The sequence below is a fragment of the Neopsephotus bourkii genome, unplaced genomic scaffold, assembly GCF_033783945.1.
Source record: "Neopsephotus bourkii isolate Nb327-2 ecotype Australia unplaced genomic scaffold, CSIRO-AGI_Nbou_v1 NB_1132, whole genome shotgun sequence".
In the NCBI taxonomy this organism is placed as follows: domain Eukaryota; kingdom Metazoa; phylum Chordata; class Aves; order Psittaciformes; family Psittacidae; genus Neopsephotus; species Neopsephotus bourkii.
In genome coordinates, this window is record NW_026901618.1 from 3214880 (window position 1) to 3241264 (window position 26385).

Here is a 26385-nt window from a genome sequence, read left to right on the forward strand (position 1 = left end):
TCTTCTGCACCCTAGCCCTAATCTGAACAGCATCTTGGAATTGAGGGTGAGGTCCCAGCACCTTGGAGCTGTAGTCTTTGTGGTTCACTGAACCCTAAACCTAATCTGAATGGCATTTTGGCATGCCTAATCCTAATCTGAAGGTCATGGCAGCTCCAGGAACACTGGGGCTGCAAAAGGCATGCTGAGGGGAGCACAGCACTGCCTAAATTGCTCCGTTAACACCTTTAACAGGCTATAATTTCCTATTGTAATCCTCAAGCATACTGGGAGATGCTGTTCTGGAAAAATGACAAAGCAAGGCACTAAGCAGAAATCTTGTCCTCTTCTTTTTTTTAAACATCTTTTTATTAGCACAGTAACAAATGCAGACTTAAGTAGCCCACAACATACAACCAATCCACTGAGTGACTCCTATTCCACGCCTTACAATTAAACAGCTTAAGGTATTTCACTACAGGTTGCCGTAAATCCTGATTAAGACCTTTATTCTTTTCACAAAGATAGATTGGCTTATAAAATAATAACTAACTACTTCTCATTTCACATATGAGGCCATACATCCACCTCTCCGTAATCACAGATCATGAGATGACAGTCTTTAATAAGGATTGTTAAATACCAATGTGCCCTCCATAGGGGAAAACAATCCCAACATCTTTTTACAAAGAAAAAAAAGGGAAAAAGAAACCAACCCCAAACCCAACCCAGAACATAATAACCCCCCAAAACCTAAACGAAACAAAAGGCAAAAACAGTGTGTAGAGTCTTGAAAGGACTTTTACATAAATGTCAACATATGTACCTGTACAAAATTAAGCTGTTTTAATCTTTTACATATTGCAAGCAAACTGAAAACCAAAGAAGTCTAGGAAGTTTACATTCTCCTCGGTACTATATGTGAGCTAATATTGCTGAACTAATTACAGTCTTAAAATATGCTATTCCCAATCCTACCTGTCTACTGTAGCAAGATACCTTAAGTTACAACAACAAAATCTTAGGAAATAAAAGACTGAATAAAATCTGTTATAGAAATACCCTACTCTTTACCAGCACCCTCCCTCCCCCCACCCCTTCAAAATCATAAGCAGCTCTTTCCATCACAGACAAATAATGTAAGAGTTTCACAAAAATCTTATTTATGTAGCATATCTTTTGGTCCATTGTCTGGCCATTCTGTCATGCTCTGCTCTGTTAGTCATATACTGAGTGGCAATACTTCCAACCAGGGGGTCAGCTGAAAAAGAAAACAAACCACTTATTTCAGACAAGCTACCAAATAAAAACCTGAAAATAAAGCTGAAACATGGATTTAATACAGGGGAATCACATAGCTACATTGCAGCACTTATATATGCTGAATTGATGGTCTGCATCTTCACTGGCTTCTGTGTATTTATGGTGATGTACTGATCTAGTACTTAATAAAGAGCAAAATGCCAATTAAAGTTTCAAGGAGTTTAAAAGACAACAATCCAATAACCATATTCTGCATTACTGAGGGCTTTCACTGATTCATTTGTTTCAGGTTTATTTTACCCCTTCTAAAAGTTCCTGGAACATACTCATTGGTAAGCGTACTTGTACCAATATAAATCTGCCTTCTAGAAAAGATCGGATCTTAAGAAGAGGTTTTATTTTTCCTGTAAATTTATTTTCATTATACACAATATAGTGTGAAATCTGGTGTTCCTTTCATCTTTAGAAGACACATATGAACGTAGAATGGTTTGGGTTGGAAAGGACCTCAAGATCATCTAGTTCCAACCCCCCTGCCATAGGCAAGGACACCTCACACTAGAATAGGTTGCCCAAGGCTCCGTTGACTTAGGAAACCAAGGCATATTCCTCTTCACTGGTGTGGATAAGGACTGGGTTAGAGAAGCAGCAAGGACTACCTGTGGCATAGTTGACCACTGGTTTTAAATGGATAATGGAAAGTAAAAGACTAATCCCCTTGTTTTCAGAGCTGAGTTTGTAGCTCTTCTAGCTCCATCACTGAATTACTACAGTTCTGCAGACCAATGAAGAGTGCCCAGCCCTCACCCAAAACCAGCAGGTGGGTAGGGTGTATCACCTCCTCCACCTCCAGCCCTCTGGCTGCCCAGCAGAAGGAAAGGTGCTGCATGGAGGCCAGATCCACAGGGTGAGATGAATAAAGGCCATGTTATTCAGGTGCCAGGCAGGGTGCAAGGCAGCGGGAGGCCTGCATGGCTGTGCAGGAGACTTACCTGGGTTGCAGTCTGTGAGGAGGGAGCAGATGGAGAGGAGGACTTTAGAAATGGTTAACGCTGGACTCCAGTTGTCTTTTAAAATGTCCAAGCAGATGACGCCTTGGCTGTTAATGTTACAGTGGTAGATTCTTGTCCGAAACGTTACCTGCAAGAAACAGGCATTAGATGGTGTGCCCGGTCGCCGCACAACGAGCTCAACTGAAAGGCTAACACCGAAGGGACGGAGGCCACGCAGGCGACCGAGCTCTCAGGCCACTGACCGCGGCCAGGCTGCAGGACAGCACAGGGACACGGCCGGGCCGGGCCGGGCCGCTGCCGCCATCTGGCGGCCGCTGGCGGGAGCACAGCGCCCCCCGCAGGGCCGGGACCGGCCGAGCCGAGCCGAGCCGAGCCGAGCCGCCGCACTCCCTGATACCCCGGCCTCGGGCGACCGCAGCCGCCCTGCACTGGAAAGGCATTTCCCACCTGTAGCTCCAGCGTCAAACAGAACATACAGCCTAGTACATCTTGGAAACCAGAGGCTAATCGCGAAGAGCCTGACTGCAGGCATTAGAACAGGCTACCCAGGGCAGTGGTGGAATCACCATCCCTGGAGGTGTTGACAAACCATGGAGATGAAGCCCTTAGTGATATGGTTTAGTGGTGGATGTGGCAGTGCTGGGTTAAAGGTTGGTCTTTTCCAACCTCGTTGATTTTATGCCTTAAAGTAAATAAATAACCACAAGTCGCAGGAGCACGTGGCTGGCACCACTGCCTTCAGCCCCTCCAGCTACACCTGAGCAGTGCTAGACGCACTGGGACAGGTGATGGATGGCCCAGGTTTCCCATCCGAAGGAAGGGGAACCAAGACATGGAACATGGGCCCTCGTGTGAATCACTGCAGCCTCAGCACAGGCTCACGACTGACAATACATAGAATCATAGAATAAAATCATAGAATAGTTAGGTTTGGAAAGGACCTTAAGATCATCAAGTTGCAACCCCCCAGCCATGGGCAGCGACACCTCACACTAAACCATATCACCCAAGGCCTCGTCCAAGCTGGCCTTGAGCACTGCCAGGGATGGAGCATTCACAACCTCCCTGGGCAACCCATTCCAGTGCCTCAGCACCCTTACAGTAAAGAATTTCTTCCTTATATCCAATCTAAACTTCCCCTGTTTAAGTTTTAACCCATTACCCCTTGTCCTATCACTACAGTCCCTAATGAAGAGTCCATCCCCAGCATCCCTATAGGCCCCCTTCAGATACTGGAAGGCTGCTATGAGGTCTCCACGCAGCCTTCTCTTCTCCAGGCTGAACAGCCCCAACTTCCTCAGCCGATCTTCATACTGGAGGTGCTCCAGTCCCCTGATCATCCCCATGGCCATCCTCTGGACTTGTTCCAACAGATCCATGTCCTTTTTATGTTGAGGACACCAGAACCGCACACAATACTCCATGTGAGGTCTCAGGAGAGCAGAATAAAGGGGCAGGATCACCTCCTTTGACCTGCTGGTCACACTCCTTTTGATGCAGCCCAGGATACAGTTGGCTTCCTGGGCTGCAAGCACACACTGAAGCCAGCTCATGTTCATTTTCTCATCGACCAGCACCCCCAAGTCCTTCTCCGCAGGGCTGCTCTGAATCTCTTCTCTGCCCAACCTGTAGCTGTGCCATCTCCCTGCTAAACAACCACCAACTTCCCAACTGTGGTGCTTATGATCTCTGTGAAATCCAGGTTGAGCAGGTTTTATTTATTTGGGGTTTTTACTATTATTTTAATCACCTTTTGTCTCTCCGCTCACAGCAGCCCAGGGGCCTGGGGCTTTAACACCAGCTTTTTTCTCCCACTGGGCTCCCAAGGACACATACAGTCCACCTGACAGGCTGGGACACAGCTCCCATCTCTTCTAAGAGCTCAGCAATTGGGGGAGTTGCTTGGATGCTATTATTTCCAAATCTGGGAGATGTGAGTGAGCCAGGCAGCTTGCCACAGAACTTATCCGAATGGGAAACAAAAGCACCACGAGCTGTTTCTGGGAGAAAATGGGACCTGCAAGAAAGCCTTACTGACTCACTGGATGAATCTGGTGGGACTTGTGTGGGTTAGGATCATCTGTGTGAATAAAGGCTGGCGGGTTCATGCCCTAAATCCTCAGAATTTGTCAGCTACCCACACCCACAGGTTTTATCGTCTGTTTATAGGCCAAAGGGGTATTTGTGAAACACACTGGTAAGAAAAGAACACACTAGTGCTCTCTCTCAAGAAGAGACCAGCCCCCACATGAAACTTCCCAGCCAACCCTTGTTTTTAGCACCCTGATGCAAAAAGGTTGCCCGTGATCTTCTGCTCACCGGCACAGCGAGGTGGCACAGCTACAAAACACCAGTGCCTGGAGTATCCCTGTCCCTGTGCACTACACCCATGCCGTGTTTCCAAGAACGCTCCCAATGCACAGAGCACACAGTCTATTTTCAGGCTCGCAGAAGCTTGTCACACAGGAGACACCCACGCTGCATGCTTGGGGACACTTTCTGCTTTGTTCCTTGTAAAATGCTTGGATTTTAAGATTAAAACAGGAAGCAAATGAGCAAAAAACCCCCAAATCCCTACATTCCTGCACATTATGGGTCGGAATTTCAAAATGACTGCAAGAGTGGAGATGTGTCCCCTTCCTTCTGTAACAAGCTGCAACTCTGAAACCAAGAACCCCTGCTGCCTTCTACCTAAGGAAACTTGGAGGTAAAGCAGGCAAGAAGCCAAAGTAACCTTTGGTTCACAGATCATCTAACCCTCAGAGGAAAAGCAGCACTGGCTCCCTACAGTATGTGGAATTCTACATACATCAGCCTGAGCGGAGGGCGGATCCAACCCTGCCGTACCTGCCCCAACCAAAACTGTTTAGGGCAAAACTGAAGTTAGTGGCATTCGCAGTTGCTGGCAGTGTTTGTGCCCCAGGTGCTGATAAGCCTCCAGCCCAGCCCCACTGCTTGCTCAGTATTTCTGTATTTGACCTGCAGCTTTGGTCTCTTTCCAAGAAGGCTTCTAAATGTAGGTGAGGTAGTAACTCTAACAGATTAAAACACTTCCAGAGGGGGAAGCATGGAGCATTTCCAATTTGAAACAATAAGGACCAAATTAACAGAGAGGTCAAGAGTTCTAATTTGTGAAGGCAGAAAGTTCTTTAAGAATAAGGCTTAATTTTTAATTATTATTTGTGAAAGAGGTGAAAGAGAGAAAGAAAGAAAGAAGACTCCTGATTATTTGCCGAACAGCCTGGTTCCTTAATAAACCTTAAGATATAAGGGTTATATCCACGGCACCAAAATCAGTTTTCTCCAGTTAGAGGAGCACTACCTAACCAAAGCACTGTAGGACGACATCTACATTTGTTTTCACTTAAGCAGCAAGTCACAACTGGGATGGTGTTAGATGCATGTAGTCCAGCTGTTTGCCATTTACAGGTTTTGCTGATGGTACAAAAGCTAGGGGGAAGTATCACATAAGCCTAGTAGATTCAGACCAAACCCAAGAGAAACTGAGCTCCTTAGAAAGTAGTACAATGTATTTGGGGTAAAGAGAACAGCAAGTGGAATAGCAGAAAAATAGACTATAACTGAACAGTCCTTTGGAAATGTCACACCTGAGCTTACATTTAATGCAGTAACTAGATAGAGTAGCACAGCTTTTGAAAAAGCACAGAAGATGGTAATCTTAACATTACCCTGAAGTGATAGCAGAGGTTAATTTACACAAGCAGCAGAATAGGAGTGTGGGGAAAAAAGTGGTTAGAGGTTATTAATACAAATGATCAAAGAACACAAGCTACTGTTTTCACCTCAATAAATGAAATCTAACCCAAGTATGATGTAACTCTTGGGGAAAGGTCCATTATAATAGTACAAAAGAGTAGTAATCATCTTGAGGACTAACTCTGAAATTCCAATTACACTTGTTTATTGGATTCTCCTGAATCCAGGCCCACCCAGCATGTGCCTGATTCAATTGCTATCTGAAAAACAAAGGCAAAACCAGAATATCACACAAAATGAGAAAACATAAAAGCAGAGACCAGATTAACACTAACATCTTCAAAGATGGATGGAAGGCTCAATAAATGCAAAATAACTCCATTATACATATTTAGGACAGGAGAGAGACTATCTGTCCTGTATCAGATTACTCCCACTGAAGTTCTTGTACCATGCAGAGCATTTCCAAGTCTAATTTTAAGACCTTTAAATCCTCCAGCCTCAAGTACAGCAGTGCAGCTCCTCTTTATATCCTTCCACGAATGTTAATATCACTTCTAGCACAGTCCTCTGGCTCTCCTATTGCAACCTCCTCCCCTCAAAACTTTGCTCCAACATACTAAAATCAAACCCTCAGCTGAAGCTAGACTCAGTTCTCAAAGGCTGCACCTGTATATCCTTCATCACACATCTCTAGGATCCTCATTGACCACATGGCGTTTGTCCTTCTAAGAATTACCGAGGACTCAAAGAGGCAGCACAAGTTTTCTTCCACTGGTCTTGCAAGACTTTGCAATGAAGACTGCCTAGGAAACTAGTCTCTAGAGAGCTTCATCTTTTCAGAGGTGAAGGCTTTTGAAATGAGCTTCAATGAGGTACCTGCTCTACCAGTGCTTATCATCAAAACAATACACTGCCTTTGTTTCAAGCAGCTATTTCTTTCCTTCTTGCCACAAAAGACAGCTCTAGGAAGGCTATGGTAATTACATTAGTCCTATCACTTCCCACAAGCAATATTCATTGGTCACTGCAAGCAGTTGGTCAATGTGAAATCAACAAATTAGTGGCAATAAAGCAGAAGCAATATTATATTTTCCACATTATCATTGATTAACACTTGTGCAGGCATTAACACAGGAGCTGCTGTAAGAGTCTGAAAAATAAACAGGTTCTTCACTTAAACCTAAAGTGCCATTCTATTAGTGAACCTCCACTAAACTAGTCTTTTAAGGCCTCAATAAGTGATGACTGATTCTTTTTTAATCCCACCCTTTTTTTCCTCTGGGTGAGGGCTTAGATTCAAAGATAAAGGCAAAGAGATTCTTGTCAGAAGTGCAGAGCAGAAAGCAGGGCTGAGCCACAACGACAAATCTGTATCTTTGGTTCTGCATCAGGGAACTTGGCATATAGGGCTGTCTCAAAACCACTGGTAGTTATAACATGGTCTTTTAAGGCATCGGGCTGGATAAGGCCAAAATAATAAATGCTTCTAACCTGTAGTGTAGAAAGCAAAGCTGCAGCAAAGCACACACGGCAAGGTAAAAGCTGCCTCTCTGAATGCTTACTGGGCTCATGACATAAGGCATTGCATAGCGTTGGTTGGACAATAAATTATCCATGCAAACTAATTCAGACAAAATAATGAAAAACTATTCTGAAATGAGTTGAACTCTAACACAAGGCACAAGAGAACCATCTATGCTGCCAGAAAACTTTTGAAGAGGAATGGACAGGCATCAGCGGGAAATCACTAGAGATGTCCCAGGGCAGACCATGCTGCTTGGGAACTGGTGCCCCAGCTTAGGGATAGAATTTAAGGTCCTGTTGATATTACCAGAAACCCTGAAGTTATGCTAGTAAGAACAGTCAGTTTCCTTAATTTAGGAATTTAGCTTGTATTAATTTTTCTGGTATGACCATCTCAGCACTGTCTGCTGAGATGGCCTCAACTATGGCAAGTCGTTCTACAGCAGACTAGAACAGTCTGAAGAAGGGGTGGTCACTGGTGTTTACCTCATCAATGCAACAACTTTTAAGTAGAAAGTTAAACATGCACATAAATGCTTTTGATACAAGGCAAACATGAAATGTATACACAACCACCTCTTCTTGTAACCCAACACTCTTCCTCTGGCCAAGTATGTGAACCACAGGATAACATTCATGTGCACTGGTTTTTGCCTTGCAGCACTGGAACATAACACTGGAATGTAAGAGCTTCACAAATATAGCACACCTACAGAAGAAGTCTGTACTGTATGAGTAGGTGAACAGCGCGAGTACCCAACAAAACAGAAAAATTAAATACTACTTTAGTGACCAAAACATATATAACTGTTATGCTTATGGTAACTGAGTGGTTTGAGAAACAAGTATTGATATCCCTTCTCCTCTCCCCAAGCTTATTTGCTTTTTAGTTTCTCAGTCCTGTACCGATACTTGCACTAATTGCGTAGGGCCTCTTATAAACAGAAGCAGGGAAAAAGAAAGCAAGCTCTAAAACAGTGATCAAGAGGATGTAAAAGTAGTTAACATTAGCTAACAGAAAACAATGTATGTCTGAAGTAAGCTTAAGCTTGTCCTTAGAGTGGCTTTCAAATGGGCTGCATTCCATTAACACCATTTGCTAGTCAGTGGTCTGTTGAGTGTTCATGGCTTATAAGGCCAGCTATAGTCTCTTACCTTTGGAGGCTTGAAAGGATATTCTGGTGTAAATGTGATGTCAAGGAAGAAAACACCTCCCTCATAGACTGAACCTGGAGGTCCTAGAATGGTTGATCTCCATTCGTAGATGTTATCACCTTTGGGGCCAGCACTAAGAGAAAAAAACCAAACGGTTTAGGGATAGTACCACAGTTCAAATACATATGACCTCTTACATTCTTCAAGTATGATATGGAAGCAAGTTTCCAATGTTTAATTTCATACACCACCTGAAGTAAAGACAGGGATTAAAAGTAGGTTAAACGCTTCCAAAACTCTCAGAAATCTTACCTAGGCTTATTAGTGCTCCAGACTGTTTAGCAAAGCTGAGAAACTAGAGGTGGGGTATGGTTTTCAGCCTCTCTCTCCTGACATTTGTAAGAGCAGCATTGCCCAGAACTACTCTTAAACATGCTACACAATCTCAACAAGAAAGTTTTAAAGAACAATTTCCTACTGTATTTCAGAAATGACTTTTCCGGCTCAGCCTTTATAAAACTGTACCCCAGAGACCATACTAAATAAATTAAGGACTTATGTTGATTTTTTTTAATATTGTGTGTTCTTTAAAATGGCTAAACCAGGACTCATGGTATAACTGAAGGAAGCCAAATACAGGATGGTACTCTTAGATGTCAAAATTCTCTACACTTTCATCATTTTGTTACACTGATTTCTAAAATGAGGTCACATGAACTCATCCCACTGATACTGTTTGCACTGTGGGACTGTTTTTGTAAGGGGAATTAAGATCACAGTGTCGAGTTAAAACAGCACTTTCCCAAATCAGCTTTGTGTAACTCCAGGTTCTCCCTAACCTGCCAGCAGCTCACCAAAAGCAGTACAAATTAAAGGTGTTGCAGAAAAAAAATGCCTGCTTTTTGGAAATTAGTTTTACTGAGATCCTCAGACACTTACATTCTGTAGCGTGCCATATGTCATGGAGCATTTCTAAGTACAGCTCAACCTACAAAGTCATTAATGGTTTAGGACTCCATTGCTACCTCTTCCTTTCTCTGCTGCTATGGTAGTATTTTATCTCTAAGATGCCAGAGCTGAAAAACACTCCCTTTGCATACAGGGAGGTGCTGACACAGCTTTTTCCATCATGGATGTGCTATGACTTCAGAAATCTCTCCTTGCTCTGTAAGGGCCTGGATTTTAACATCCCTAATACAATGAAAACCAGCCTTGCTCTTCTTTCTCTATTCTTCTAACAAGGTTAATGTAAGACAGAAGGATTAAAAAGAAAAGCTCTTTTCATGTTACAACAATCATGGAGCAGTGTTACTTGAGAAGAAAGGCAATCCAATACATTCAATATATGTATGACAATATGCATTTGATTACTGTAAAGGGAACCGGAATAATTGCTAGGTACTAGTAACAGTGTTACAAATAGAAATACAATTAAAATACATAAATTCACAATGTAGCAACACTGATCAGAGTAATGCTCCCCCCTCCCGCTCTTTGCAGTGCTGGCAAGCATGTTCTTGGAGCAGGGGAAAATCAGGGGAGAGAAAGGGAGCTAATTCTGTTATCAAACCTAAGAATTTATTTTCAGATTAAACTAGAACTAGAAGTTCTCAATATGTTGGTGCTAAATAGTTCAACACAACAGTGAGACTATGACTAAAAGCATCCTTCCAGGCAAGGAAAGCATGTAAGAAAGCAATAAAAGGAGACAGGTTCTCTGCAAAGTGACACACTAGCCACCAGGGAAAGATTTCTCTCCTCAGAACACAAACCCCCACACAGTGGTACTAAATTAAAGTAAAAGCCAGTCCCCCTGAACACTCCTGGCATCCCACTCCACCTTAATGACTTGTCCGTGTCCTACGCAGGTCTATATATTTGGGCACTCAGTACTCTCCAGCTACCACTCGTGCATTAGACTGGAAGACAGCTGTATTTTGACAGGAAGCTCTACCTCTTCAAAGACATCAGCTTAACTATGTAACTTACTGAAAAGGACTCTCTGGGGCACCCTTAGCCACCACTCCAAGGAATTACCCCTTTATGTACGCATCAGCAACCTACTGACACAGTGCCATTACTGCAAGTTCTACCGTGATCATCCTCCCCTCCCTCCCCTAAAGGTGGAGCTACTGAATAGAACAGGTACTTGAGCTTTGTTAGCACCATTTACTGTTGGAATTTATATCATGAGAACTGCCAACTGGGAGCACTCAAGAAATGTGATGCGCTATTAGCATTGAGTACAGCCCCCTGAACCAACGAGAGATATTGCAACATTTTGCATTTTATTTCCAGCTTCAACCCAAAGGACTGACAATAAAAATACCTCACAGTTAAATAATCTATTATTATTTGTGATAGTCTTTGAAATCTCTTGTATCCTATTAGGTATCCAATTAGAGCTATCACTGCATGAAAGTAATATACTGCTAGACCTCCGTATCAAGAGAGTGCAACATCTTTGTAAGACACCAGTAGGCTTTAACAGTGATGTACTAAGCTTACCTGTTAAGCTTTACATACTTGAATTAACAGAGTGAAACAGCTATAGATGTTCAATTTTTATAAGAAATCAATGTTAATATGTAAAGGGAAGGCAAAGAGGAAGATGTAAGTCAGCTTCAGAGTGCAGTATTGCTTGGATTTAGTTTAGGATTAGGTAATATCAAGCAGCTCAAGAAGACCTAGTGCTTAATAGAAAAGTGACAATTCCAGACCAGAGCGGCATTAACTTTTGGTGGAAACACAAAAACTGTCAAAGGTTAAATATTACACTCTTTGTTTAAAAATTCCTGCAATTTCTGCTTCAGAAAGAAATTCACTGGTGTGTAGATACAGGGTTCACAGGCACAGCTGCTGTTTTGCTTGTGTGTCACCAATGCTCAAATTAAGTGTCTAGATCTAATGCAGCATTTTGAAGCTGTCCAATATATGACCACTGGGAAGACAATTTCAACCAATTAAATAGAAATTGTTTCCACTGCAAGACAAGAGTATGAGAGCAGAAGCTTTCCGTACCGAGCTCAACAGTCGACAACCTCTTCACTTCCACAGAAAGCAATGAGGCAAAAACTAGTAATGCAGAGCAAAAGATGACATCCAAAAACCTGGAAAAATCCCAACCCATCATTATCATACTGGGCAGCGTGTGTTACACAAGAGTGCAACTGAGAACTCTCTTCCCTGGAAAAACGGTGACATGCTTAGCAAAGATGCGCTGTACCCCCCGTAACAACTATTCCTGATCATTCCCAAGTTGCTGCTGGGCTTCTCCTCTGGACAGATGTTATGAGGATAGCACCCTTAGGAAACTACCCAGTGCACAGGTAGTTTTTGTTCAAGGACTACTTAACTTTCCAAGTCTACAAGCAGCAGTCTGAATCCTCCTGATAAATGTGAGATCGAGAGAAAGCCTTGGCACAGGTCAGATGAAGCTCGAAGTTCTTCCTGGACCAAGTCCTAACCAGCCTTTTGTCACTTTGGAAAAACCTTATCTTCCTGTGCCTCTCTTTGCTGACAGGCACTATGTTCTTTTCAATTTAAAAACCAAACAGGTAAATTAGAAATGCCTGCAGCAAAGGCTGGGAAGCAGAATGATGGCCATGTAAATCTGCTGCATGCTCAGATGCCATGCAGTATTGAGCAACTGTAAACATAGGACTCTGTCTCAGAGATTAAGTGTTCAGGAAAAGACACACAGAGACACCTTTTTCATGTATTGAAAAGGCCAAATGACAGACAGTCTGCAAGAACAGCCAGCCTGTGGTTTTCCTGTAGTAAGCCAGCGAGAAACAACCTACACCACAGGCCTGAATTACATGATACCACCCTGATACTTTGCACACACAAACTCAGCTCCCTCCCTCTGCCCAGGCATCCCTGGGCAAATCACTCAAATTATGCATATGCCACAGAGGGAGGGCAGGACTTTTTGGTATTCACCACATATATTTAATGTACAAAAATCCCTTGGAACACACTGCTGGTACTTTCCAGCAGAATGACTCAGAAAGAGTCCACTGTCTGTCAACTTGCTAGTACATTTGGAAACTACCTAGTCCTTTCTAGGAGTTGACCCAAGATAATATAACATAAGCTTTTCCTCTAGTGATGATACAGCCTGGTGAATACTTCAGTTCCTCTTCTCTGAGATACAGAAAACACACAACAGCAGATCAGTGTAGTGACGAATCAGAATCAGTCGATGCTATAGGTTAATACTGTGACATACCCAAAGCAGCACATATTTCTATGAACAGCTAATTTTGCAGAGTAGTTTAAAAATGCCAGAGATGTCCATCCGTCAGGGTGATGGGAAGAAGGGCAATTGCATGGTATGCTGAAGTAAATAACAGTTAATGAAAAACTAAAATATGTTCAGTTCAAACTGCAAGTAACGAAACCACAAACTCATACTCCAACTACTCCATATCCCCTAGAAACTATTTTAGAGGCTATTTTGCCCTGAACAGGAAAAGTCTGATGCAAGTAGCTAAGCTATTTTGAAGTTGCACATTTGTGGAAAATAAATATAATTTCCAAAAACACTGCAGACATGACCTTTTCCAAAAGGCTCAAACCAGAAAGCAAACAACATACTAACAGCACATGGGAATTCCAAGGTGCCAGAGAATCTGATGATCTCCAATGTAAAGCTGTGCCATTAAAAGCTGACAGCAACACCAAGTTTTTGTTGTTTTATTTTGTAGCAAAGAACAGTGAAAGGCCGAGCGCGGAATGGCACCTTGGTGATGTGCACATCGCCCTACTAGGCAGCTTTAGGAAATACTGAGTTGAATGTTTTTTCCTTCTTTTATTTTTATCCATGCAAGCCCAAAATGCTTTAAAATTTTTGACTGGCAGGGAGGCAGCATATTGTTCTGGTGCACACTAATTTTCCCTCCTAATCCACCCCACTCCTGACCCCAGGGTAAATACGCTTTCTTTTCTGGTAGTCCATAAGTGGGTCCATGCTGAGCTTGCTCACCTGCATTTTTAGGCTGAATCCAGCACAGAGATTGCAAAGCAAACCCAGCAATCCTGGCTCACTGGGGGAGGCAGGTGTAGGGTCAGAACAGCTCATCTAGCTTAGCCACTGAGAAACCACATACTTACAAAATCCCTTTGTCAAAGAAATTTTGCTCTCCAGATCTTTAAGCAAACAGTGTTAAAAATGAGAATGTCAAAGAACAGAGCCAAAACCAACCAAACAAACAAGAAGCTAATCCTTTGACTGCAATGTCACTTCAAAACCTTCATATTAATGCATAGCATATGCTTTAGCTACCTAAATATGTTATTATTACTACAGCACTGAGACACTCCATTCAGATAGGACCTCACTATGCTTAGAATGCTACAGTGCAATCCAAAGACTTGTGTACAGAACATACACAGGTTTTTCAATTGCAAAATAAGCATTAGAATGTTACACAGTTGTTAGGAAGAAATTCAACCATACCAGACAGAGGTAGTTAAAAGGATACCCTGGGTGATCCATTTAATTGCCATTTTTCAGACAAATAATTTAAAAGTGGGATATCATTTTTTTGCCTCCCAGTTTTAGTCAAAGCTTGAAAATGAAAATGAAAGTAAAAGAAAGAAAGAAATCACAACACAACAAAACTCCTCCTGGGCAACCATGCAAAGTTAAAGGTAATACATTGAATTACCACATGACTATGTGAACTGGAATGATAGTTTTTACCCTGTGTCATTACACGCAGGCAAGCTGCTCCTCTGTGTTAATGTTAGCTAAAATTGATGGATTGACCGTAAGTGAAATGCCTACGATTTCAATGACACACATGTGGAAAAGACAGCAAGAGAAAAAGTTGCAGCTGGCTTTAATCAAAGCATAAGGATCAAATGAGAGAGGGGAGACGTAATGAGCAAAGATGGAACATTCTATTGCTAGAGAAATCCAAACTATAAAGTTGAGAAAACAGAACTTAATTCTCCTTCTAATGCATGTTCAGGGGCAAGGTTTTCAGGCACAAAGCAATAAGTATTACTATTTTTCTTGTAACTCATTGAAGTCTCTATATATTCTGCCTTAAATAACAGCAGTCACAATATTATTGCACAAGAGTAAGCACCTTACAAATCCCACATTTCTAACAGAGAAGAGCACGCACAAAATTTCTTTTCTAGCATCTGGGAAAGCTTTTCCCCCAAGTATCAGACTAATGTAAAACTGGGGAGGGGAGGTTTGAAAAATTGTACATATATTGCACAAAGCTTAAACTGGTGGATAAATGGTGCAGTGAATTACATGCTTACAAGGAACTAAATCACTAAATAACTCTGATAATGGAGCTGATAAGGTGTTATGCAGGGATTTATGAGACTTCAAGGAAATCTGTTTTAGGGGGATTTCTTTGTGGAAAATAAAAAAACAACCCAACTCACTAGGTTTTCCAGTTCACATAAAAAATACTTTGCAATAACATCACAACTACCAAGCACCTTACCATTGCCAAGATCTCACTCTTTACAATTACAATGGGAAGAGAAATGCCCAGGAGTACTTGCAAATTCAGGACCCCCACCTGAAATATTTCAGTCTCTGCAAAACATTATTGTGAATTTACTCCTAAAGCACTTGGTGAAAAGGCCAACTCTCTTGAATAACTTCTCTGTACAGTTTGATTTTTAAACCAGGCTTCAAAGATTTAAAATGAAATCTCAGTTAACAGGGAGGTCAGAAGGAGACTTATGATATTCTCAAGAGTGTGCTGCGGTTCTATTTAGTTTAAAACAATAATCACTTCAATTCAGGAGCAAGTCCTCAAAAAAGGTTCAAGAGAAATTAATCCGTTCAGAATTGGTTCCAAAACTGAAAAGAAATACAGCCTGCTTAGCTTTCAAAGCCTTGTTTTCCTTTGCAGAGGCTTCTTCCTAGCCTTCTCCACCCCAAAGCACTAGAAGTTTGTCCCACTATGTGTAGGAACATTTTCAGTGTTTAACATGACTGCAGAGAGACTTTTTCTGCAAGTCTATGACTTCAGTATGTACAGTATGCAAATACAGAAAATGCCAAACTAAGGAGTCAATTAAATGGTTTTCATTGTGTGCAAATCCATTTTCCTTTCCTCCTCATAGTTACAGCTTGACACCATGACCAAAAATTAAATAACTTAAAATGCACTGGCTTATATTTGACCTTGCATCTCCCATTAAACAATACCCTGCACAAGAAAGAATAAAACAAATTAGGAAAGAGTAGAAGAGAATCTGACTTGCCTGACAATTAGCAATGACTTACTTAAAATGACAAGATGATGTGATGGCAGAAACTGTGCTCTGCCAACTTAACCTTGTGTTATTTTTACATGCTTCCTTCCTGCCATTTGTCAACTGGACTATTAGCTGCCAACATAGGGACAGAAATTCCTTCATATCATCAGACCTCATTTCCAAATTTAGTATTTATGGCACAGATGTGTAATTTACAATTGGTAAACAAAACCAGGCAATTTCACAAATGCAGTTTTTGCAACTACACCTTTTGCTTAGGGCCTCTTCACATTCCAGGTTTTTGGAAGTTGGTATAGAAATATAACTAGTAAACCTATTCCTTTCTGTAACTAATGCTTTCATAAAGCAAACACACTCTTCAAGTGGTTGCCCAGCATCACACTGAGTCTTTTACTTAAAGACAGTAAAAGAAAATCAAAGCTATTAACGAACATGAAAGCTCATTATCTCAGACCTGGCATACCCCTCAAAAGAAAACAAAAGCTCTGCTTCCTCCTGGCAGTTATGGAACATAGTAGGTTCATCAGATGCAGAAAAGAAACTGCCCTCTCTGACAACAAAACAGTTCAATGAAACCCACTTCACCCCAGACGCAGCCCTAACTATGATGTATTAAGTTATATGAGGCTCTCACCTAAATACCATGCTTTATCCACTAAGGCTTATAGAAAGCCACCCCAATTAGCCTGCCATTCCAGAATCAAGCTGGGAGCTATATCTGTGTTTGTCCTCAATGCCCATCTCCTATTCTGTCCCTGTCAGTGTAGGAATATGAAAGGTGGTCTCAATAAATGGGTAAAAAAAAGCCCAGCACATCATAAGTATTTAGGCACCCTGTAGTACATCAACTGTAAAACTGCTAAGTTTAGACCTACATAATCTGGAGGCTTCTGCCTCTTCAAAAGTCACTTCCCCTGTTTGGGGGAGGGGGGTGTCCTGGGTTTAGCAGTAGCAGTCATTTTTCTCTTTCTTGGTAGCTGGTGCAGTGCTGTGTTTTGACTTTCGGCCTGGGAACAGAGCTGATAAAAATGATGTTTTGGTTTGGCCAAGGACTTTGTGAGCCTCATGCTGTGCCAGGGAGGAGGGGAATCCGGGAGGAAGCAGAGACAGGACACCTGACCCACACTGACCAAAGAGGTATTCCATACCACAGCACATCATGCCCTGGATGTAACTGGGAGTTACCCGGAAGGGCTAGGGGGTCTGCAGGGTTGGAGGCGGTATGGGTCGGTGCTTGGTTGGGTTGGGCGGGGCGAGTTATCGGTCGCCTGGTGATGAGGTGTTGTATTCTCTTCCCTTGTTATTTCCTTTATCATTACTATTACTGGTGATAGCAGCAGTGATTTGTGTTATACCTTATTTACTAAACTGTTCTTATCTCAACCTGTGGGAGTTGCATTCTTTCTGATTCTCCTCTTCATCCCTCCAGGAGTACGGGGAGGGCAAGAAGAGGGGGGGGGAGTAGGTGAACAAGCTGTCTGGCTGGGGTTAAACCACGACAGGGGGAAAGATCCCACCAATTTGCTAAGTCTACCTATCCAGCACTGAGCTAACAGAATGGACTGGTTATCTTGGACTTTATCATCAGTTTGCCCTATTGATTTAATTATGTAACTCGCGATTCTGTAGATCAAGAACTGCATATGCTGAATCACGTACATCAAAAGGGCAACAGCAGCTACAAACCACCTTGGAAAAACCGGCCCCAGAATGTTAAAGATTACGTGCAACATTTGGCAAGACACCCCTGCTATGCTGAAAATTGAAAGCATACTTGACTCAAACTCCTCAAACTAATAAGGACGTGGTTCTTGTGTCTTCACTCAGCTGTGTCTTTGAACTAGCTTTCTTGCTTCAATGGGGAAGAAAAGGGCTATTTTAAAGACAGCAGACAATGCATTGCCAGACTAGAGACACACTCCCATTTCTCTTGTACTGAACTACAGGAATTCTGTTTAAAGTCTAATCAGAACAGATGATGCAGTGTTTTAAGACTGCTGGTTTGTAAGCAACTTCAAGCTTTCAAGATAACATAACCTAAGGGAAAAAACCCTGCTCATATATCACATATTCCAAAACTGATACACCTGTCCCACCACCTACCTACTTCCCCTAAACACATGCTACAAATTAAAACAAATCCATCAGCCAATCAACCAGTAGAGTCTCTTTCCCATTAGAGTCAACATCACTTAACTAGAGAACTAGGTCATCCCTTTATCTTGGCTTCACATCATTCTATTGTTTCCCACCATTATATTGCAGCATACCAAGGCTGATACCAGTAATCAAAATATAGTATGTTTTGAAGGATGTATCTTAACAAGGCATGAAACCTAGAGAGAAAAAAAACCTGATCTGGATGTCTTTCCTTTCTTCTTTGACTACATGAAACTCTTTACATTAATTTCCTTTCTTTGCCATTCAGTAAATAAATTAAGATCACTGCATTTGGAGTCACCTAACTCACTGCAGGAGGAGGTAACAGCAAAGCTACACAAAACACCCAATACCAAACCAGAATATGGATACTCATCTCAACATATAAACAAATTATTCTCAGTTATGCTGCACTATCCAGAGCATCTCCTTCCCCATTTTCACAGTTCTGAGCTACTACCAACGCTGCCTAGCAGGAAAGGAATTTGAAAATCCCTCCTTTGAGTTTTGAAACTGACATGCACAGACTAGAAATTTTATCTGAGATCCAAGATAAGAGCTTACTATTTTCTAAGTAAAACAAGATTATCTACACTCTAATACAGCACAGCTGCCAGCCAGCTATACAGCACTCACTAAAAACTGTTTATATACCACTGCAAGTTGTTCTCATTAATAACAGTTGCAAACACAAGCCAGTCACAATAATTAATCAGCATTTCTTGTAGCAGATACATATGTAAATATTATTCTGAAGCTGACATGAGGGCAAAAGCTTGAAAAACAAAACAAAACTTTCAAAGGATTTAAACCCCAAAATAAGTTTTGGATCCTCTGATAGTGTATTCACATGTGTAAAGACAGCCTGAACATGCATTTGTGGTAGCTTCCTGCAGTTTTTGTTGTCCTTACTTCACAGATTGTCTTTTTTTCTCCAGAACCCTATTTGGCAATTGACATTGAGTAACTTCCCCCCAAAGCAAAAAAACCCCACATCACTGACTTTCAAACTTCCTTCACTTCATCACATTTCTGTCTGGAATTATCTCTTGAACATAAGGAAACATTAAAGGCAATGAAGTGCCAGGGAGTAAGAGTTTCAGCATAGGGCATTACATCACTTACACGTCTTATAAAAAGCACACCACATTCACACACACAAAAGCCAACATGGGTGTATGCTCCTCCCTCATGTCTACCAAAGAGAGGGGTCTTAGCAACGTAATTGGAAAGACACCACCAGAGTGGCAGTTAAGTGTGCTGAGAAGAGGCCCACAGCATGGATGTAAAAGGGAACTGCCAGGGAACATGGTGAGTCCAGGCATCATCAACATCATCCTTGGTTCCACACAGTTTGGGAACTCTGCTCCTTCAGCTGATCATGTTCAAAGACTCAAACTTTCACTGCTACGAAAAGAAAAATAAGCACGTTAAGTTTACACTGAAATCAGCTAACAACACTGATGTTAAATAATACTTCAAGGAATGTTTCCATGATCTGGAGGCTTTTCTAGCCCTCAAACATATTTTCTTCATAAACCCACTGTGCAACTCATGAAGTTCAGCAAAGTTTTTTTAGTGACATTTAGTAAATCGCATTTCTTTATTGGATGGTGTTCATATTTTAATTGGTAGCAGTGCTAGCATGAGATCGTCTGTTATATTTCCCAGAGACATGAAGCACACCTCACAGAGGAAAGCATACCTCACAGACCCATGTGTGTGTTTTAAAGACAGCTGTTTACACTGTCTAACCTTTTAACCTGAGCATTGTTACAAGTAACACCTTAAGGAAAAAGTGACAAGATCAGGAGGGAGTTCCTGGGTATGTTTTGAGAGCTGTCACCACTTCTGTTATGCTGTAACCATTCCATGCAGGTGGCAGCAGAAATAAAGAAGCATGCCTACGGAACTGTAACACTGACACAGAGATAGATGTACAGCTTGCACCTCATTTTACAGTATCATCTTTTTGAAGAAAAACGAAACACGTTACTTCTAATTAGGCACAAATAGGAAACCAGCATAATAGCATACAGTAGCATGACAAACCACCTGGAAGAACTGACAGCCTTAATACCCACGCTTGATGTAATTTTACATACATAACAACATAAGAAGAGGAATAAATCTATCATTAGCTACAAATCATGGATTTGGGGTATGAAGGCAGGGAAAAGCACTGTAAGAACAAAGACAAATGATTTGCTTTCAGTCACTACAGCTTCATTCACTTTGATTTTCTCACTAAAAGGCATTTCAAATACTCCTTGTGAAATAAAGATGTTCAAACAGCAGTATGCTTACAATGTAAAAATATTTACACTATTTACACTATGCTAGAAAATCCCTCAGGCAGCCTAGGCAATCCCAAAGGAACTCTCAAGGTAAAATAAAATACATAAATATCACTATGCAAGTTTGTATGTCCAGATCTCAACTCAGGAAGGTCACCTAATAATTTTTTGTTTTATATCCAGGTTTTAATACAATGCAATTAAAAGTTATGAGAAGACAACCAACAGCTCTTGTTTTTCCCAGTTAAGGTAAGCTAACTGAAAATCGTTCTTCTCTGCTGAGCATATGCCTGTCATAGCAGAGTAAAACAGATCACACACAAAAAAATCATCCCAATGGTAGGATGACTAACAGAGTAGCAAACTAGCCAATACTAAAATGACTTCTTAATTTACTCGGTATAAAAGTATGTAAACCTGTATGTCACAAACATAATTTAAAAGCCATGAGTTAATATTACTACAACTTGAAATTTGATCAGGCAACGTCAACATTAAATACTAGAGTAAGACACCAAAGTATGCGCGCACTCGTTTTCAGCTTTAAAACACAATTCTTTGAGATACTAATTTGATGAAACCATTACAGGAAATACTTTTGTAAATTAGTCTAATTTAACACATTTATACATATACATATGTGTGTGCTTCATAATGCACAAACCCTTCTATAACATAACTCACAAAGACTTTTTTCTACAGATTTTTCTACTATAAAACAATGTTAAAATAAAGCTCAGCCTGCCCATTAGCATAATACAAGTAGTATTACTACAGAGACTTTGATCAGAGGTCAAATCCAAACTTTGTCACAGTTGTTCTAGTGACTCTAGTAGAGTTGTAGTAGAGTTCTTTGTCACAGAATTCTACCAGCTTATCAAAAGAAATACAGAAAATTACCACCCTGGATCTGATACAAAGTCCACATATTCCAACACCTTGTGTCTCACTGGTTTCCAGTGTCAAATGGGGCAGAGATATGCACTGGAAGGCTCGTGCCAGGTCTTCTGCTTTTCCCTACCTTAGCAACATCCTCAGAGGTAACTGACTGAGCCTGCAAAACAAGCAAATAATGTTTCCCTTCTGAAACAAGGGAAATAAGATGCAGTAAATCTGTTTGGTTTTGCCCTCCACAGAAGTTTGAGTCTTTTAGAAGCTTGCTAAATTCCTGGCTTCAGCAATGTAATAGAGCATGGAATCCCTGTGTTTAATTTCATTCTGTAAAAAATAAAATAAATCCAATTTCTCTATTGTTTAATCTCATTCCATTTGCCTTTGTTCTTGTATTAGAGGTCAGAGGAAGACAAGCTTCCCACCTATTTTCTCTAGAGAATAAAAATAAGGAAAATAAATATTCAGTCTATTTTCTGAAGAAAACAATTCCTGTCTTCACATAAGAATTCCAATTTCTTTTTTAATAATTTTGATTTCTCCAAACTTCACATACTTCTCCAATATTCTTTTTGAAACAGTGGACAGCATTACACAAAAGTTGATGGAAAAGACAGCATTTTGTATGCATTCATATTAAGCCTTTTTCTCATTCAAATGCCAGAAAAACATACTGCCCTTCCTTTTTCACAATGGGAAGACGTACCACCATAGGTGTGCCCATAATGAGTACTAAGCCAGTAAAGAGCAGGTTTCTTCCCTACTGTCAAAATAAGAAGTTTGCAGCAGACCATGCATTACTAAAGATCTGCCCTGTAAGCAAATACATTTGTCAAGTTATCTGTCTAGAAGCCAATTCTTCTGTATCAGTCTGGGCTAGCTGAAGACAATGACAAAACTTCCATCAAATTTAGCAGAACAAATTCGTATGCAAGGCAGGAGATAAATCTCTTCTGGGAACCTGAAGAAAAACCCACTAGTGACTGCAAAAGCCAGATCGTTGCAAAGCACTTTGACTGGGGGTCTGCTTCATTACACTTAGCCCAGTCAGTAATTATGGCATTCCTCATTCGCACACTTACTGTCAGCAAAGACACTTCTGAAAGCATCCTTGTTGCTTGTGCATCCTATGAAAAAGCCAGAACACTGTATTCTTTTTGGAAGAATAAACTCCCAGAGTTTGTAATCAATCAATACTGCTGCTGAGCATCTTAGAAACAAGCAATAAGCTTTGCTTCTGTCATTAACCTGACTGTAGTTCTTAGATAACTACAGAAGAGCACAACCTTACAAAGGAAAGCACACAGCTCTGCAGAGAGCCGAATTTCTCTATAGAAGACATTTTAAGGTTCTTTCCTTTGAATCCACATGATTTATTCAAGTCCCCTTTCCTAAACTCCCAATAAGAGAATCTGAAGACCAAGTATATTCTGGCTAATGCACAAGGATTTCTAATTATTGTCTCTATTAGGCTTTTGCTCAACTATTTTTTAATTTTCTTTCTGATTCCATGTATGCAGGTTTGGTGGGGTTTTTTTGGGGGGGGGGTGGTTGTTTTTTCTTGTTTGTGTTTTTGTGGGGTTTTTTGTGGGTTTTTTTTCTGTTTTGTTTTGTTTTTAAAGCAAAAACTTTATCATATTTAGAAGATATTTCTCCTCCCTGCCCCCAACACACAAGAACTGCGTGCTTTAAAGCCCTGCTGAGATTTGCAGGCATAAATGTCAACTAAATTGTCAAACCTTTTAACATTTCTATTACTTCACTCCTGATATTTTTCCACTCTGTGGAATTAATTCCATAACTTGAAGTGCCACTTACTAAAATAACCAAGACATGGTAAAGAACCTGCTACCATTATCACCTCCTTTGCAGAAATACAGTGATTTAACTCGTCTCAGCATACTCAAGTTTAATCAATGTTGTGGCTCTTGCTCTGCATAGGCATTAATCATTCATAAGTCTTTGGATTCTATTGCTCACTTTGTAGGTCATTTCCATAGGTATTCCGTGCAACCTAATCAGACATGATCCATAATGTTCCTTCCTGGGGTGAGCTGATATGGACAGATACATGGAATAGTGGCACAGAAAGGGACAGAATATATGTGAGGAGGATATCCAGTCCTCAGTAGATATAAGATGGGTGTGTATGTGTGTATGTGGCAAAGGGAGGGAAAAAATGCTTGTATATGTACAAACTGGGATTGAACAAAAATAATTCCAATAAATGCTCAGAATTCAAGTAAATTTTAGTCTCTAGGAAAGTTCAACTCAAAGGAACACAAAAAAGTGTGCTTTTCAGATATAACATCTCCAGATAAACTTGCTTAAGTCTAGGAGCATGGGTTTAATATAGCTCCAAAATCACCATAATTAACAAGACTGATTTTGAAACATACATGATAGCCACATGCCTACTCAATTCTATTTCAAATTCTGTCATGTTCTTGGTCTCAATGACTTCCTGTGACAGTAAGATCCATAGACTGTTTATATGTGTGAAAGACACATAAAATACCTTCCTTTATTACTAGACACCTTTGATTTCAATCGAGCATCTCTTTGTTCTTCTAGTATGAGAAAAAGAAAACAGATGTTTCCAGTTTATTCTCTTTTACACTAGTATTCTGTGCAGAATGAAGTAAATGACTGAAGTATTTCATTCTGCATTCTTCCAGAGTATACCTGCCTGCCTATGAGGAGAATATGACAAAGATGAAGAAGGAAGTAAAAAAGCATATGAACTCTGAGCAAGAGGCTTATGAGAAAACAAATACTACAAGTGTTAAAAAATGGTCCCCTATTCAACGCTGGTATACCTATATTTGAGGAAGAAAAAAAGCCCCAACCAACCAACCACAACCTCTAACCAGATGAAATGCAGCATGTATGGCTGAAGATGATAGCGAGGGAGATGGACAATAAAAAAAGCAAAGTAAGAGAACCTTACATGTCATGTTACCTGAACCTCTGGTATCACACATATTCAACATGCTACCTTAAACCTCGTTATAGAAGCAGTTACAGTCAACAGTTCCAAGTTACTCTGTGAGCATAAGCAAATTCTCAGGTGCCACCGTCAGGAAGAATGGTTTAAAAAAGATTGATGCCACAGTTCTGCAATAATATTTCTGGGCACTTGCAGGAAGAGCGTACCTGTATTATTTGTATTTAACTACCATTGATTAGGTGAAAGCTACACCAAACACAAGCATGACTTCAACCAAAACTTTTCCTAAAATAGGGATATTTCGTAACATAGGGACATCTACATAGAGGCATTAAACTCATAAAGCAGTGCAAGTAGATCTCAGAGAGACTTCACCAGATTAGACAGATGACACTGATGTTAAAATTCCACTAGAAACCTTGCTCCATTTAGTTAACACATGTCAGAAAAGGACAATCCAGAGAAACTACAGTTTTTGTATTGCCTCAGCTATACAACTGATGCGTAAATACAAGTGTTACCGACCCTTAGATCCAGTGCCAGCCTGCACTGTGTCTTAATGAGCCCAATTCCAATTTTCCTCACCTTCTAGTGACAGAGACACTGCTGCAGTTAGCTGCACAGAAACTAGCATCAAATCACCCAAATAAAAACAGAATGCAGAAAAAAAATACTTCAGAATTCTGGCAGTTTCTGTATGAAATCTTAGCCATGTGTCAAGTATTCATAGAGCATGCATGAAAGATATTTGCATGACTTTGGCTCAACCTCTCTCCCAGTCTTGGTACTGAAAATCACAAGAATAAATACCAAACCAATGGATCTGAGAAATCCAAGATCATAGTCCTTTTACGTTATGCTACTTCAATAAGGACTACAACCTCTTCATTTGGAATAAACCTGTGGTTCTTATGTTTAATGGAAACGACATTGTACCTGAGGGAAGATATGCTTACATTGCAATGCTTCATTTTGCAGTATCATGGCATCCTTGATCTTTACACTGGCATCATTAATATACATTGATTACATGTGAAAAGGCTATATGTGACCAGCTTTGCTGACCTGAAAATGAATTTCTGAAGCAGAGAAACTCCTGTTAACAACACATGTCATTTGGGTCAGATTTTATTTTATCCTTTTAAAGGTATATTTTCACCAATGAAACATTTATGAAACAAAGTGTTCTTACATGGTTAAGAAGTTCATTTTTCCAAGTCAAAACTCAGCAAAGACTGGGTGAAACCCCCAGTCTGCTGTGATTAGCCAAGGGCACAAGAGCACAATTAGTTCTGACTTGCTGACAGAAGGACTGAATGGAAAAAAGAAACCCAGGTGGGTGAAATACAAAATGAGGTCTCCTAATTGAGTGTGATGACATTCAGACTGAGATTTCTGAAAATGCCATACACCTTAAACTTGGGTGATAAAGGTACACTTATAACTCATTCTTATCATAGGCACTATTTCATACATAAAATCTGAGTATATATGCATGTGTTATAAACATGCTAATATGCATGTACATACACAAAATCTGTATGCCTGCATAGCTATAGTAACCCAGTTCAGTGGCAGTTAAAATGAACAGCTACTATTACTTTCTGCAGATGTGCAGAAAGATGAGCCAAGGTTGAAGAGAATTAACTCACTTCAACCCCTTTGCTTAGATATTTCTTCAGAACACACACTCTAGTATAGTCTTCCAAAATGGCAGACCTAGAAGTATATTCTTTTCGTTACAAAATGATTACAAGAATACACAACATTACAGCACTGCTCCCAGCTAACTTTTGCTTGCAGTAACAAGAAGTTTGGCCTTACCCTTTATATCACTGGGATTAATGTGGCAAGTCCTTGGTGTCTGTTTTGCCCATACTTAAGGCTTGCCTGTGTGTGCTTCTCCTCTGTGATGCAATGTTCAAAGTTTTGGAAAATGTGTATTCTGTGAACTTCTGCAAGTTAAATGTTGAAGAAAAGGAAAGTTCTTCTTACAATAATTCTTTTCCATACAGCTATTTTTGCACATTTGGGGCAGGAAAAAGAAAAAATAACCCTTTTCTTTCTCAGAAATACAACCACATTCTGGTAAGTGAATGTAAAAGGGTTATTTGCACACACACCACTAACAAGAAGCAGACCTGATGCAACACTGTTCTCTTAGAGCTGT

At 40.6% G+C, this 26385-nt stretch overlaps 1 protein-coding gene across 8 annotated transcripts in view; it reads right to left on the bottom strand.

Moving 5' to 3' along the window:
- Positions 1-316: 316 nt before the first annotated feature.
- The window catches only part of UBE2E1 (ubiquitin conjugating enzyme E2 E1), a 45806-nt gene continuing 19737 nt past the window's right edge, over positions 317-26385 (bottom strand). For all 8 annotated transcript variants that reach the window (XM_061362688.1, XM_061362687.1, XM_061362686.1 and 5 more), the window contains 3 exons: positions 8655-8787; positions 2235-2382; positions 317-1240 (listed from right to left, as the gene is read on the bottom strand). In XM_061362688.1, coding sequence (XP_061218672.1) covers positions 1143-1240; positions 2235-2382; positions 8655-8787 — 379 coding nt within the window. In that variant the 3' untranslated portion in view covers positions 317-1142. The remainder of the gene's footprint in view (positions 1241-2234; positions 2383-8654; positions 8788-26385) is intronic.